Source organism: Pan paniscus, chromosome 9, assembly GCF_029289425.2.
Source record: "Pan paniscus chromosome 9, NHGRI_mPanPan1-v2.0_pri, whole genome shotgun sequence".
Classification (NCBI taxonomy): Eukaryota; Metazoa; Chordata; class Mammalia; order Primates; family Hominidae; genus Pan; species Pan paniscus.
The window spans coordinates 74,656,418-74,672,305 of record NC_073258.2 but is presented as its reverse complement, the minus strand read 5'-3'; the positions used below and the strand labels follow the sequence as shown (position 1 = coordinate 74,672,305).

The following is a 15,888-nucleotide window of genomic DNA, read 5'->3' as shown; positions in this document are numbered from 1 at the left end:
AACCATACAGAAATAAAAAGGGTTGACTGGGCGCAGTGGCTCATGCCTGTAATCCCAGCACTTTGGGAGGCTGAGGTGGGTGGATCACCTGAGGTCAGGAGTACAAGACCAGCTTGGCCAATATGGCAAAACTCCATCTCTACTAAGAATACAAAAATTAGCCAGGCATAATGGTGGGCGCCTGTAATCCCAGCTACTTGGGTGGCTGAGCCAGGAGAATCCCTTGAACCCAGGAGGCGGAGGTTGCAATGAGCTGAGATCATACCACTGCACTCCAGCCTGGGTGACAGAGTGAGACTCCATCTCAAAAATAAAATAAAATCAAAAGGGTTATAATGGAATGGTGTGAACAATTAAATGCTAACTAATTAGATGACAGGTAAAATGGACAAATTCCAAGAAAGACACAATCTACTAAAACTATCTCAAGAAGAAATAGAAAATCGGAATATATCTCTAATAAGTAGAGAGAATTAGTAATAAAAAAAACTGCCCACATAGAAAATCCCAGCATCAGATAATTTCATTGGTCAATTCTATGAAACATTTAGAGAACAACACCAATACTTTGTAAAACTCTTCTGAAAAATAGAAGAGGACCCACCTCATTCTGTGAGGTCAGTTACTCTAATATTCAACCCAGATGGAGATATCAAAATTAAACTACAGACCAATATCCCCTATGAATATAGACACAAAAATTGTCAACAAAATACTACCAAACTGAATCCAGCAACATGTTAAAAAAGATATACACTATTATTTTTATTTCATTTATTATTATTATTATTATTATTTAAACAAAGACTTGCTATGTTGCCCAGGCTGATATTGAACTCCTGGGCCCAAGCAACCCTTTCACCTCGGCTTCCCAAAGTGCTGGGATTACAGGCATGAGCCACCACACCTGGCCTATGTGTCATTTAACAAGCGGAATATACAAAAAGCAATAAACATAATACATTATTTGAATAAAATAAAGGACAAAATCACATGATCATTTCAATGTACACATAAAAAGCATTTGACAAAATCCAGCAGCCTTTCATGATAAAAACGTACAACAACAAACTAGGAATAGAAGGAAACTTCAAAATGGTAATGAGCATCCATAAAAATGCCACATCTTATATACTTAATGTGAAAGGCTGAACGCTTTCTAAGATCAGGAACAAGTAAGGATGTCTGCCCTCACAACCTACACAGTTTCAGTACAAAAAATCAAAGAACAAACTAAAAGGAATAAATAGTAATCTTAAGAGCAAGTACTTTGAGACACTAAGCACATTGTAAATCTTTACCATGTTAACTCTTAAAAATTTTTTTTTATTACCGCTACTTTTCAGTTATGAAATGTTTTTGTGAAACAATTGGGGAGCATAGATTTAAACTGCCTTGTTAAATGAATTAAAAAAATTTTAAGTTAAAAAAAGAAAACAAGTTACTCTTAATCTACTTATCCATTTTATATGTATAGTAGTTAGCATAAAAACTTGATTTCATTTGTCATTCTATAGATTAAAGAAAAAAACTTGGTTTCAATTGCTTTGTCTTTGTAATATAGCAAATGTTAATCTGATTAAGGCTGTCACTCATTAACTGCTGCTGTCTTGATTATTAAACCATTTTTATTTTTCAGAAACCTTTTTAGGGTAATCTTAAAATCTGAATCCTCTTAGTATGTATTTTTCCACATTTGAAGTATTTATTTCAGGAATATGGCTTCTGAATTGAATCTTCCTGAAAAACAAAAACATGGGCATTTCTTTTTTAGGAAAGCTATGTAATGAGCCTTAGAGTTGGAAGCACCTTTATTTATGTCTTAGTTCTACCATTTAGTAGTTGGATGGGTTTGGATCAATTATTAAATTTTTCAGAATCCATATTTTCACATCTGTAAAGTGAGAATCATAATCCCTATGGATGGTGACTCCATTCTTTTTTGGGAAAAAAAAAAGTTCTTTTTTTTTTTTTTCCAAGAGATAGAGTATTGCTTTGTCGCCCAGGCTGGAGTGCAGTGGCGTGATCATAGCTCATTGCCACTTTGAATTCTTGAGCTAACGGGATTCTCCTGCCTCAGCCTCCTAAGTAGCTGGGACTATAGGTACACGCCACCACTCCCAGCTAATTAAAAAAAATTTTTTTTGTACAGATGGGTTTTTGCCATCTTGCCTAAGTCTTGAACTCAGTCTCAAGAGATCCTCCTGCCTCAGCCTCTCAAAGTGCTGGGATTACAGGATTGAGCCAGCATGCCTGGCCAAAAGCTCTATTCTTTTGTGATTATTACCATTTACCATTGAGAACAACATTGATTGTTTTCTTTCTTTGAATACTTTAGCACTTCTTTTCATAGTAGTCCTCTTCATTATAACATGTCAGCATTTTAGACAACTGTAATGTTCACATAGACAATCAGACTAGCCTCCTGTACTTTTCGTTTCCATAATCTCAGACCTTCTCTGAAAATCATGTATTCTCTTCTCAGACCACAGTCTTGTATCCTTCCAATTTTTTTATTCAGGTACTTTTACTATAATAGTTTCTACTCCGGTGGTTCACATCAAAACCTTCAACCCATTAATTCCTCCATGTTATTTTTATTTTATTTTTTCATTTTTTAAAAATAATTTTTCTTCTAATTTTTTTTTTTTTTAAGACAGGGTTTCACTCTGTCACCCAGGCTGGAGTGCAGTGGTGTGATCTTGACTCACTGCAGCCTCCATCCCCCCAGGCTCAAGTGATTCTCCCACCTCAGCCTCCTGAGTAGCTGGAACTACAGGTGTGCACCACTATGCCCTTTTTTTTTTTTTTTTTTTTTTTTGAGACAGAGTCACTCTGTCACCCAGGCTGGAGTGCAGTGGCACAATCTCGGCTCACTGCAAGCTCCACTTCCCAGGTTCACGCCATTCTCCTGCCTCAGCCTCCCACGTAGATGGGACTGCAGGCACCTGCCACCACGCCTGGCTAATTTTTTGTATTTTTAGTAGAGACAGGGTTTCACTGTGCTAGCCAGGATGGTCTCGATCTCCTGACCTTGTGATCCACCCGCCTCTGCCTCTCAAAGTGCTGGGATTACAGGCGTGAGCCACTGTGCCTGGGCTTTTTTTTTTTTTTTTGAGACGGAGTCTTGCTCTGTCGCCCAGGCTACAGTGCAGTGGCTCAATCTTGGCTTACTACAACCTCTGCCTCCTGGGTTCAAGCGATTCTCCTGCCTCAGCCTCCCGAATAGCTGGGACTACACATGCTCACCACCACACCTGGCTAATTTTTGTATTTTCAGTAGAGACGGGGTTTCACCATATTGGCCAGGCTGGTCTCAAACTCCTGACCTTGTGATCTGCCCACCTCTGCCTTCCAAAGTGCTGGGATTACAGATGTGAGCCACCATGCCCGGCCTTTTTTGTGTTTTTAATAGAGACAGGTTCTTGCCATGTTGCCCAGACTGATGACAAACGCCTGAGCTCAAGCAATCCGGCTGCCTTGGCCTCCTAAAGTGCTGGGATTATTGGCATGAGCCACCGCGCCTGGCCCTTCCATGTTGTTTTTAAACATCTGGTCCTGTGTCTTCTGTCTTACCTTTCTCCTTTTTTAGCTTAGACTCCATGGGAAATTCTTTAACTTTCTAGCCTCTTGATATGGTTTGGCTATGTCCCCACCCAAATCTCATCTTGAATTGTAACTCCCACAATTCCCACATGTTGTGGGAGAGATCCAGTGGAAGATAATTGAATCATTGGGGGTGGTTTCCCACATACTGTTCTCGTGGTAATGAATAAGTCTTATGAGATCTGATGGTTTCGTAAAGGGAAACCCTTTTCGCTTGCCTCTCATTCTCTGTTGTTGCCTCCATGTAAGAAGTACCTTTTACCTTCCACTATGATTGTGAGGCCTCCCCAGCCATGTGGAACTGCAAGTCCATTAAACCTCCTTTTCTTTATAAATTACCCAGTCTCAGGCATGTCTTTATCGGCAGCGCCAAAACAGACTAATACACTTCTCTTTGGTTCAATCACATATGCTTGGCAAAATTCGTGTTATGAACCCAGTCATCTCATTTCTCCTCATTGGTTCTTGAATACATTAATGTTGCTAGTGTCAACTAGGTTATCAGTTTACCAAGCACTCTTTGGAGTAACTATTTCATACTAACTCTGTACTCCTCAAAACCTAACTTTACCACTTTTACCACTCTTCTTTGACCCTTACTTTGAAGACCTTGCTTCTTAGAGAAATGGAAAGTATAAGGCAGGAATGCCCTTATTTATTTTTCTTACCACATCATCTGAGTACATGTAACAGTATTTGTACTAATCCTCTTTCATTCCAGTATACTGCAGTAAATGCCCTCCTCCTATCAAAAGCCAATCCCTAACTGTGCTAAATCTTATCTTCTCTGGCATTTGTCATTTCTCAACATCTTCATTATTCTTTATTTCCTGGAGTTTTTGTTATGTATCAGGCACTATTCTGCATCCTGGGTATATAGCATACTGCAGTGAACAAACCAACCAACCTTACTGTCATGGAACTTCTAGTGGGGAGAAGTTGGACATTTAACAGTTAATCAAATAATTTATTAATTTAGTCAAAAGTGCTGTAAAGAAATACATTTAGGAGGCCAGGCGCAGTGGCTCACGCCTGTAATCCCAGCACTTCGGGAGGCCAAGGCGGGCGGATCACAAGGTCTGGAGATTGACACCATGTTGGCTAACACGGTGAAACCCCGTCTCTACTAAAAATACAAAAAATTAGCCGGGCCTGGTGGCAGGCGCCTGTAGTCCCAGCTATTCGGGAGGCCGAGGCAGGAGAATGGCGTGAACCCCGGGAGACGGAGGTTGCGGTGAGCTGAGATTGAGCCACTGCACTCCAGCCTGGGTGACAGAGCGAGACTCTGTCTCAAAAAAAAAAAAAAAAAAAAAACGCATTTAGGAAAACATGATCTTAGCATGATAATGATTGTGGCCTTTATAGTACTACCTAGCTGCATAATTTGTAAGTCACAATTTGCTATTTTCAGAGAAGGAAGAGAGTACTGTTCTTGACTTATATACTATAAAATTTACTTTTAGTCAGCTTTGTGATGTTGCCTATGTATATCAACAAATGTACTTTGATGTTCTAACTAATATATTCTCAAGTGAATGTTTTTGTCATGGAAGAGAAAATGAGGTGTTCAGTGGGATATCTTTTTCTTTGCTTTTGGAGTCACCTTTTGAATTGCTGTTGTTTTACATGCTTTACATAGCTGTTCTTGAGTGTGAACTTTCTGCAGCCTATATGCAGTAATCCCATGTTAAGTCAAAGTGAATGAGAAATGCATAAGCGTTTATATGGAATTTGAGAAATAGTTCAATTTTTTCTTTAAAAACCTATTAGAAATATTTGCTGTACAGGAATTGACATACATAAAGTTTGTGGTGTTTTATTTATGTAACTAAAAAAAATCTTATATATTGAAATGCAAGGTACTGGTTTACAGTATATAGATATGTGGGTAGGAGTGGTGAGAGTCATTTTCTTAGCCTTTATTGAGTATCCTATCTAAAAATATTGACACCGTACCATAATATCTTTTATTGTCCTTTTCCTGGTTTTTTTCTCTTATACTACTCTCTAACATACTATTTTACTTAATTAGCTTATTGTTTGTCTGTCTTAGCAGACTGTAACCTCTGCAAGGGCATAGATTCTTGTCTGCTTTTTATTCTTTTACCACAGGATTCTCAGCTCCTAATGATGGTGCCCAGTAGGCAATCAATAAGTATTTCTTTCGGCCAGGCGCAGTGGCTCATGGCTGTAATCCCAGCACTTTGGGAGGCCGAGGTGGGCAGATCACTTGAGGTCAGGAGTTCGAGACCAGCCTGGCCAACATATAGTGAAAGCAACATATAGTGAAACTAAAAAATACAAAAATTAACTGAGTGTGGTGGTGCACACCTGTAGTCTCAGCTACTTGGGAAGCTGAGGCAGGACAATTGCTTGAACCTAGGAGGTGGAGGTTGCAGTGAGCCAAGATCACCGCACTGCACTCCAGCCTGGGTGGCAGAGCAAGACTCTGTCTCTCAAAATAAATAAATAAAATAAAATAAATAAGTAAAATAAATCTTTCTTTTTTTCCCCCCCAGTATTTGGAAGGAATAGAGTTCAATAAATATTCCTGATGAATGTGGACAGGTGTACATTATTTTTAAATGTGTTCCGTCCAATTTGGGTAGAGACTAACTGCATGTTTGTTCATCACTCTAGTACCTTACACAGTATTTGCAAGTACGTGCTTAATAAATATTTGATGAGCAAGCTGGGCACATTGGCTCATGCCTCTAATCCTGGCACTTTGGGAGGCCGAGGTCGGGGGGATCACTTGAGGCCAGGAGTTCGAGACCAGCCTGTCCAACATGATGAAACCCCATCTCTACTAAAAATACAAAAAGTAGCAGGGCTTGGTGGTGAATGCCTGTAATCCCAGCTACTTGAGAGGCTGAGGCACTAGAATTGCTTGAACCCAGGAGGCAGAAATTGCGGTGAGCCGAGATCACGCCACTGCACTCCAGCCTGGGCGACTGAGCGAGACTCTGTCTCTAAATAAATAAATAAATAATCGATGAACAAATAAATGAGAACTAAATGGGGCAATGTGTATAAATCGGCACTTAGTAGATAATCAATTTATGTAATTTACTGTAGCTTTCATTCTTGAATATATGTAAAAACATGTAAAGACTTATCAACATTGCATTGATTTTTCATATAAAGATATTATCTTTAGGCAGGGTGCAGTGGCTCATGCCTATAGTCCCAGCGCGTTGGAAGGCCAAGTGGGGAAGATCTCTTGAACCTAGGGGTTCCAGACTAGCCTGGACAACATGGCAAAACCCTGTCTCTATAAAAAAATACAGAAATTAGTGGGGCATGGTGGCATGCACCTGTAGTCCCAGCTACTCGAGAGGATTGCTTGAGCCAGGAGGTTGAGGCTGCACTGAGACAAAATTACACCCCTATATACCAGCTTGGGCAAGAGTGTGAGACTCTGTCTCCAAAAAATATATATATATATATATATATATATATATATATATATATATTTAAATTTTATTTACGGAAGCATCAGAAAAGAATAAAATACTTAGGAACAAATTTAACAAACAGCATAAGACTATACAAAACACTGCTGGGAGAAATTAAAGGAGACACATGTATTAGTTTGTTCTCATGCTGCTAATAAAGAGATAACCCAAGACTGGGTAATTTATAAAGGAAAGAGGTTTAATAGACTCACAGTTCCGCATGGCTGGGGAGGCCTCAGGAAACTTACAATCATGGCAGAAGGGGAAGCAAACATGTCCTTCACATGGCAGCAACAAGGAGAAGCACAGAGCAAAGAGAGGGGAAATCCTTTTATAAAACCAACAGATCTCGTGAGAACTCAACTATGACACACACAAAATTCTATTTTTCTGCTAACAGAAATAAAATCCCCAACTGATGGACCACTTTTCTGATCTAGTTTTTGATTGTTTTTTAGGAACTTAAAATTCTTAGTGACTCATATTTTAAAATGCACAGACTCAGTTTCTGTTTTAAGGAATATGGCACAAAGATATTTAGGGAAAAAGTATGTATGTACACACACATATATACATAGTATATGTGCACACAAACATTAATGAGGTGGTTTAACTTCTAAAATAGAGCCCATATCAACATCCTCTTTCTGGAGTCGTTTGTCTTTCTTCCATTCTTTTTATTTATCTCCCCTAATTAATACTGGACTATTTTTTAACTTGTATACTTTTTTTCCTTTCTTTTTTGTAGTCTGCCTTCTTTCTATTCTCTTATTATTTCACCATTTTCTCTTGATAGGGAAAACAGCAGCCAGGCAATAGAACTTTACATGTGTTTTCACCACAGAAGGAAGCTATCATTGTGTGGTACAGAGGAAAACTTGTTTTCCTTACCTGATGACTTTTATTTTATATTGGAAAAATCATGTCTCTTATGGAAAGTTATGATGTTTGTGAGTCTCTGGCTGTCTATGGCATTAGGACAGTTGACAATATATAAACAATATTTTATAAAACTGCTCTTGGGGCAGATACTTACCATTCTGAGTGGAGAACAATCAGATACTCAAACTAAAGTTCAAATACAAATATTTAAACCAAAGTTGCCATTATCTTGTTATTTGTAAAATGAGAAAAATAGGGATGAGAATAAGCTACCTGGCAGGAATGTATAAAGATTAGAGATGATCATGTAAAAGGCTTAAAACAATCTCTGATATGAAGCAAGTGCTGAATACATGAAAATCATTATCACTGGAAATTTTGTTTGTCCTTAATTGTCCTTAATTGACTATGTTGTATTGATTTGTTTATTCATTATTTCTTCCACAATCATGAATCCTATTTGAATCCTAAACTGCTGGCCACCATTAAACTATTATTATTTGTTAACTTCTTTGTTTTGTTTTACAGGCAACAATTGGCATTGACTTTTTATCAAAAACTATGTACTTGGAGGATCGAACAGTGAGTAATATTTTCAGTGTGCAATTTTCTGCAACATTCCAGGTTAGAAAACTGCGATCAAAGTTATCAATGATTGTCACCATAAGAAGTACTTAGCAAAGTTACCAAAGATAGTTTACAGTTGTTGAGAAAAACTCTTATTGCCGAGTGAGTAGTACTTGGCAGTCATCTTGATTTGGAAAAATGAAAACAAAGAGCTTTACAGAGAATTAAAGGATAATTTTTATGAAGAAATTAAAGCTGCTAAAGACCTTCTAAATGCCACCCTTGAGGCATTCAAAAAGATTTCAATTTGTGAACTTCAAGATTTTTTTTGTCAGGATAGGATGCGTATCAAAGTGACTGACAAAAAAGAAGTTATGTGGGCAGGGTGCGGTGGCTCACATCTGTAATCCCAGCACTTTGGGAGGCTGAGGCAGGTGGATCATCTGAGGTCAGGAGTTTGAGACCAGCTTGGCCAACATGATGAAACCCCGTCTCTATTAAAAATAACAAAAAATTAGCCAGGCATGGTGGCGGGCGCCTATAATCCCAGCTACTTGGGAGGCTGAGGCAGGAGAATCGCTTGAACCCAGGAGGCGGAGGTTGCAGTGAGCTGAGATTGCGCCATTGCACTCTAGCCTGGGCAACAAGAGTGAAACTCCGTTGCAAAAAAAAAAAAAAAAAGTAATGTGTATTTATTTGTTGGATTTTTGTCTTTCATCCTTTGGAATGTTTTCTTTAAATACAGTGTAAAATGTGTATTCTAGCCCACTACCCCTTGAAGAGATACTTGTCACCTAAACAGTGAATATCTTAAATGCAGTATTTTGAGACCTGCACCCAAAAACATTATTTAATTTCCAGTGTTATTTCTTAGGTGTTTTTTTTTTTTCCTGAATATTCTCTTTTATGTTTTGATATATAGCATGTCATTTCTTAAAATTTGAAAGCGGCCGGGTGTGGTGGCTCACGCCTGTAATCCCAGCACTTTGGGAGGCCAGGATGGACAGATCACCTGAGGTCAGGAGTTGAAGACCAGCCTGGCCAACATGGCGAAACCCCATCTTTTCTAAAAGTACAAAAATTAGCTGGGCGTGATGGTGGGCGCCTGTAATCCCAGCTACTCGGGAGGCTGAGGCAGGAGAATCATTTGAACCTGGGAGGCAGAGGTTGCAGTGAGCCGAGATCACACCACTGCACTTCAGCCTGAGCGACAAGAATGAGATTCTGTCTCAAAAAAAAAAAAAAAAAAAAAAAATTGAAAGCTTGGAAACGACTTTATCATGATGCAAGAACTTGATACTTGTTTTCAGGCTTTTCTTCCTGTAATATAGATATGGATAGTACGTAAAGACATTTTTATGTAGGGCTGCAAAAAGATCTTCCTCCTTTTTGTTACATTATACACACACACGCGTGCATGCGCGTGCGCACACACTCGCATGTTCTGGGGAAAAATGTATGGGAGAAATACAAGCACGGTAGTTAAAGACCAGGTTTCAAAGTATTCTAGACCCAATAGGAAAGAGACACATTTTAGCTTGAGAGAAGCTTTCAAAGAAGCATTAATTCCTTTACTCTGATAGCTTAGGCTGCTCATTGACATTTACCTTAGGTTTTTTTGTTTTGTTTTGTTTTTTTCTCTATTTAACCATCAACAGTCTACTTTTTGCCACTTGGAAGGCATAGGGATTCAAATAGGTTTTAGGTAGGGAAAAAGGGAAGCCATATTTCTGATTCTGTGAAATTTTTCCCAGTGGCATTTTCCAGTCATTTATGTTTGGAGTATGCAAATTTTTAATATTTCTCCCTTTTGAAAAAGGAGTTTTGTGTTATTTTCATTCCTCACTCCCTGCAACCTCTTGCATGAGTCTTCTTTCTACTTCCTTCCCACCCTCTCCCTTTTACAAAAAACATTGTTTCTTTTTTCTTTTTAGTATTAGTTTGGTTTTTTTTTTTTTATTTATTTTTTCCCATCTCACAGATCAGGCTTCAGCTGTGGGATACTGCGGGTCAGGAACGTTTCCGTAGCCTCATTCCCAGTTACATCCGTGATTCTGCTGCAGCTGTAGTAGTTTACGATATCACAAGTAGGTATATTGCAACGGGTTGACCTTTCTTATTTTTCTTGCTTGTTTGACTGATTTTGTTGTTAGGTACGATTGCAATTATGGGACACAGCAGGTCAAGAGCGGTTCAGGAGCTTGATTCCTAGCTACATTCGTGACTCCACTGTGGCAGTTGTTGTTTATGATATCACAAGTGAGTGGAGGGAATTATGCATTTCTAATCTTCTTTCAACCTTTAGCTTAGCTGCATGCATGTTCTTGTCTTGTGCTTGTTTTCCTTACTGGCATGTAAAAATAAGTTTTATCATAGTAAATTACATACCAGCTAGGTCAGAAATATTTGCTTTGGTGTTTATACCAATATGCTTTATATGTAACTGTGCCAGGTTTTTTGCCCCAGAAATTTTCTTTTGGGTCCAACTATGAATCCTCTTCAAGGGTTTCTTAGTATCCTGTTATTCGTAAACCATACCATAATTATAGTTGGAGGAATGTTTCCTTGATCTCAGATTTCTCTAAAATAAAATGATCTGCATTTAAGTCTCTTGCCAAGTTTTCCAAATCCTCCAAGCTTTCTATTGAGGCTATTACAAGCTTCTGCTAGCCAGCTTTTCTCTGCTTTCCCCTTCCAGCCATTCTCTCTCTGTAGAGGAAGACAGAGAAAACATAATGTACAGTTTTCTATTAATCTTTTTTATTTGAATCATATTTTGGTTCTGTGACTGATTTATTTACTTTGTTGCTAACAAATTACACTTTCATTTCTCTCCAAGAAAAAAATTTTAAATAGGAGATGAAACAACTAGTAGTCTTTTTCTTTTTTCTAAAGATTGAATAATGCCTGTGGCCTTTTAAGTGACTGTAAATTTTTCATGAAGCATTGGTGACTGACAAGAAAATGCTTTCTGATTGAAATTGCCTTTGCAAATTGGTTTATGACATATATTAGGCAATATTAAACATTATTACATGTAGTGGTTCATAACTTATAGGAAAACCAGGGTCTTGAACTCCTGGGTTCAAGTGATCCTCCTGCCTCAGCCTTCTAAAGTGCTAGGATTAGGCCGGGCACAGTGGCTCACGCCGGAAATCCCCATACTTTGGGTGGCTAAGGCAGGCGGATCACCTGAGGTCAGGAGTTTGAGACCGGCCTGACCAACGTGATGAAACTCCATCTCTACTAAAAATGCAAAATTAGCCAGGTGTGGTGGCGCATGCCTGTAATCCCAGCTACTCGAGATACTGAGGCAGGAAAACCTCTTGAACCTGGGAGGCGGAGGTTGCAGTGAGCCGAGATCGTGCCATTGCACTCCAGCCTGGGCAACAAGAGCAAAACTCTGTCTCAACTACAACAACAACAACAAAAACTAAAGTGCTAGGGTTACAGGCATGAACCATTGTGCCCAGCCCAGTATCTGGGGCTTTCTTTTTAAATTTTTAAAAAATGTGTACCACACTACACAGATGTAGTATCTTGGGCTAAAAAAAATCTTAAATAGACAAAGGAACTATTCATTTGGACTAGTAATACTGTTACTATGCATTTTTGCATATCTCCTCAATTAGGAATGGTTATCTAATAACGAATAATTGTGCTGGCAAAATTAGAAGATTGCATTCAAGGACTTTTTTTGAGATAGGTGCTATATGCAGTCTTTCTTCCTTTACACCTTTACTTTGGGTTGCTGTTTGTTTAAAAAAAAGAGGTATGTTCATATTGTGCATTGACACGTTTTGTAGCTTTAAAATGTTTGTGCTTACTTTAACCACAGCAAGTGAAACCTGGTGTATTTTTTTTTAAATCCACAAATGTGATTCAAATATTAGTATGTTGTTTTCTTTAGCTGCTGTAAGAAGTGTTGAAGTACTCTACTTAGAATCCAACACTAGAAAAGATAAATTTTGTTACAAGTGTTTCTGATGCATTAAACAAATAAACTTTAGGTTAAAGTGATCACAAACTGAGGAAGCAGTGCAAACGGTGGTGTTGAAAGCTATTGAAAGGCTTTACAAATTTTCTGGATGTGTTGGGACTTACTGGCTGACATACTTTGGAAAATGCTTTCTTTGTCATGTTTGGTATGTGTAAGTGATCAAAAAAGCATTGTGGCAATGTGACACCATATTATCTGCCATAGCTGTCCTTATATTTCAAAAAGTTGTTTTTTTTTTCAATTAAATACTACATTGCACTCATTTGATCGTGTTCAAAAAATTTTTAAACTACTCTAAAAGGAACCTTGAAGATTTTATTCTTGTAATTTGTTTAAATCGCTGACAGTTGTAATCAGATAAAATGGAGTTATGTTGCAGGCACATTAAAAGTGGGGTGCTAATGTGCCAGCCCCCTTCCAACTTCCAGGGCTTTTTTGGAGGGAGGTGCCCACCACCTGGGGAGGCATTTTTCAGCAACACTAATCTCTCTGTCTACCGTCCTATACTAGATGTTAACTCATTCCAGCAAACTACAAAGTGGATTGATGATGTCAGAACAGAAAGAGGAAGTGATGTTATCATCATGCTAGTAGGAAATAAAACAGATCTTGCTGACAAGAGGTATGGAGTTATTTTATATGTGTGTAATGTTTGATTTCTGTGATGCAGCCTTTTATTTTTGTTCACTGAGAAATTGTTTTGAAAGGAGACATGCTTAATCCTTAAGTTTACATCCTCCCCTGCTTTTCTTTAGCATGGGAACCTCAAATATAAATGTAAATATTAAACACCCAGTCCTTAAGGGAAATGAATTTTATTTTGTTTAAGCCCATGTGTAAATAACTCTTGTGCAAGTTTGTTTAGACATGAAGCCGGTAAATATTTTGCGTTTTTTAGATCTCATATATATGAAAAGTGTTTTGTTAAAGAGCAAGCCATTTTGGAAAAACCTTATCTTTAAAAATTGTTCATAACGATTAAATGCACACTCTTTTCTTAGTAGTCTTCTTATAAAACATTCATTATAATTCAGTGGTGTGGATTTTTGTTTTTTGGTTGTTGTTTTTTAATTGTGTGGCTGAGCCAGACTGTGTAGTTGCACTGAATAGCTTGATTGTGATACCTTAGTCAAATGAGCAAAGCGATATTCAAGTCACAGGATGCAAAATATATTAACATTCACTGTAGGACCCATGGCTTGAATATTTGCTTTCAGCATTCTTAAGCGATTTACTGCATATTCTTTCTGCTTTAAATAGTTTTGACCATACTACTTAATAGTAAGAGCTTTTACTATTTATTTGTTTATTCATGAGATGGATATTGAAATTCGGGTAATGAACTTGTGATATTAATTCAAGTGTTGCAAAGAAAGCCAGTGTTAAAAGACTTGTGGAGATGTGAAGCCCATTTCTGCCCATGGCACCTCAGTTAGAATTGGTAGTACAGGCTGGGTGCGGTGGCTCACAACTGTAATCCCAGCACTTTGGGAGGCCAAGGACGGTGGAACACGAGGTCAGGAGTTCAAGACCAGCCTGGCCAAGATGGTGAAATCTCGTCTCTACTAAAAATACAAAATTAGCTGGGCGCTGTGGCATGCACCTGTAATCCCAGCTACTCGGGAGGCTGAGGCAGTAGAATCGCTTGAACCAGGGGAGCAGAGGTTGCAGTGAGCTGAAATTGTGCCATTGCACTCCAGCCTGGGCAACAGAGTGAGACTCTGTCTCAAAAAAAAAAAAAAAAAAGAATTGGTAGTACAGTTGCAAAAAAGTCTTTCTTAATTTAAAAGTAAATTCGAAGTGATTGCATCTTTTCTTTATAAAAATGTTTTGGACATGAACTGCTATGAAGGAAATTTTCACTATTTTATTTATCCTCACTCTAGAGACTTTGTAGGTACTTTTTTTTTTTTTTTTTTTGAGATGGAGTCTCATTCTGTCGCCCAGGTTGGAATGCAGTGGTGTGATCTCAGCTCATTACAACCTCCACCACCTGGGTTCAAGCGATTCTTCTGCCTCAGCCTCCTGAGTAGCTGGGATTACAGGCGCCTGCCACTGTGTCCTGCAAATTTTTGTATTTTTAGTAGAGACGGGTTTCACCATGTTGGCCAGGCTGATCTTGAACTCCTGACCTCGTGATCCACCCGCCTCAGCCTCCCAAAGTGCCAGGCGTGAGCCACCGCGCCCTCCCAGTACCTTTATTTTATTTATTTACTTATTTTTGAGTTGGAGTCTCGCATTGTCACCTGGGTTGGAGTACAATGGCGCGATCTCGGCTCACTGCAACCTCTGCCTCCCAGGCTCAAGCGATTCTCCTGCCTCAGCCTCCCGAGTAGCTGGGATTACTGAGGCCTGCCACCATGCCTGGCTCATTTTTTGTACTTTTAGTAGAGACGAGGTTTCACTATGTTGGCCAGGCTGGTCTCAAACTCCTGACCTTGTGATCCGCCTGCCTTGGCCTTCCAAAGTGCTGGGATTACAGGCTGAGTCACCGCGCCCGGCCTCTTCATTTTTAAATAGAAAAATTGTATATCTGAATTGTTTCCCTTTATAGCTAGAGTTATCTGAGGAGGATGCTTATAAGGATTTTTTTATTGCTTAATATTTCAGTTGTGTGCACAAATGGTAGAAACTTGTCAAATTATATAAATATATATATATATATATATATTTTTTTTTTGAGATGGAGTTCTGCTCTTGTTGCTTAGGCTGGAGTACAATGGCACAATCTTGGCTAACTGCAATCTCAGTCTCCCAGGCTTAAGTGATTCTCCTGCCTCAGCCTCCCGAGTAGCTGGAATTACAAGAGCTTACCACCACATCTGGCTAATTTTTGTATTTTTTAGTAGTGATGGGGTTTCCCCATGTTGGCCAGGCTGGTCTCGAACTCCTGACCTCAGGTGATCCACCCGCCTCGGCTTCCCAAAGTGTTGGGATTGCAGGCATGAGCCAACACGCCCTATCTGAAATTATATTTATAATAATTTTTCTTTAAGGTAACATTTGTCAGTTGCTTTGAAATTACCATCTTTCTTGGTAATCTTTGCCAGACTATCATCTCTCAACTGTTCACATTTAAAAGAATTAGAGCTTGTTCGTTCCACTAAAATGATTTTCAAATGGGTAAAAGACTTAATTTTTTAAAGCATCTTTATATTTTGGGCTTTTATAAGCATGACATGAAATCCTGAAGCCATAAAGGGAATGATTGATAAGTTTGAATACATAGAGAGCATATTCTCCTATTAGATTGACTATGATTCAGAAGATTTAAATGCACAGTATTTTCTTTTTCTTTTCTTTTTTTTTTTTTTTTTTTGAGACGGAGTCTCGCTGTCTCCCAGGCTGGAGTGCAGTGGCGCAATCTCGGCTCAC

General features: G+C 38.7%; 1 protein-coding gene across 3 annotated transcripts in view; it reads left to right on the top strand.

Annotated features, from left to right (window-relative positions):
• RAB6A (RAB6A, member RAS oncogene family) overlaps positions 1-15,888 on the top strand; it is an 85,769-nt gene that overhangs the window by 33,208 nt on the left and 36,673 nt on the right. The window contains exons 3-5 of one of the 3 annotated variants that reach the window (XM_003814665.5): positions 8,475-8,528; positions 10,667-10,772; positions 13,024-13,135. In XM_003814665.5, coding sequence (XP_003814713.1) covers positions 8,475-8,528; positions 10,667-10,772; positions 13,024-13,135 — 272 coding nt within the window. Of the gene's footprint in view, positions 1-8,474; positions 8,529-10,494; positions 10,601-10,666; positions 10,773-13,023; positions 13,136-15,888 lie in introns of all 3 variants that reach the window. The other 2 variants (XM_014346927.4, XM_008967427.4) reach the window with 2 other exon arrangements.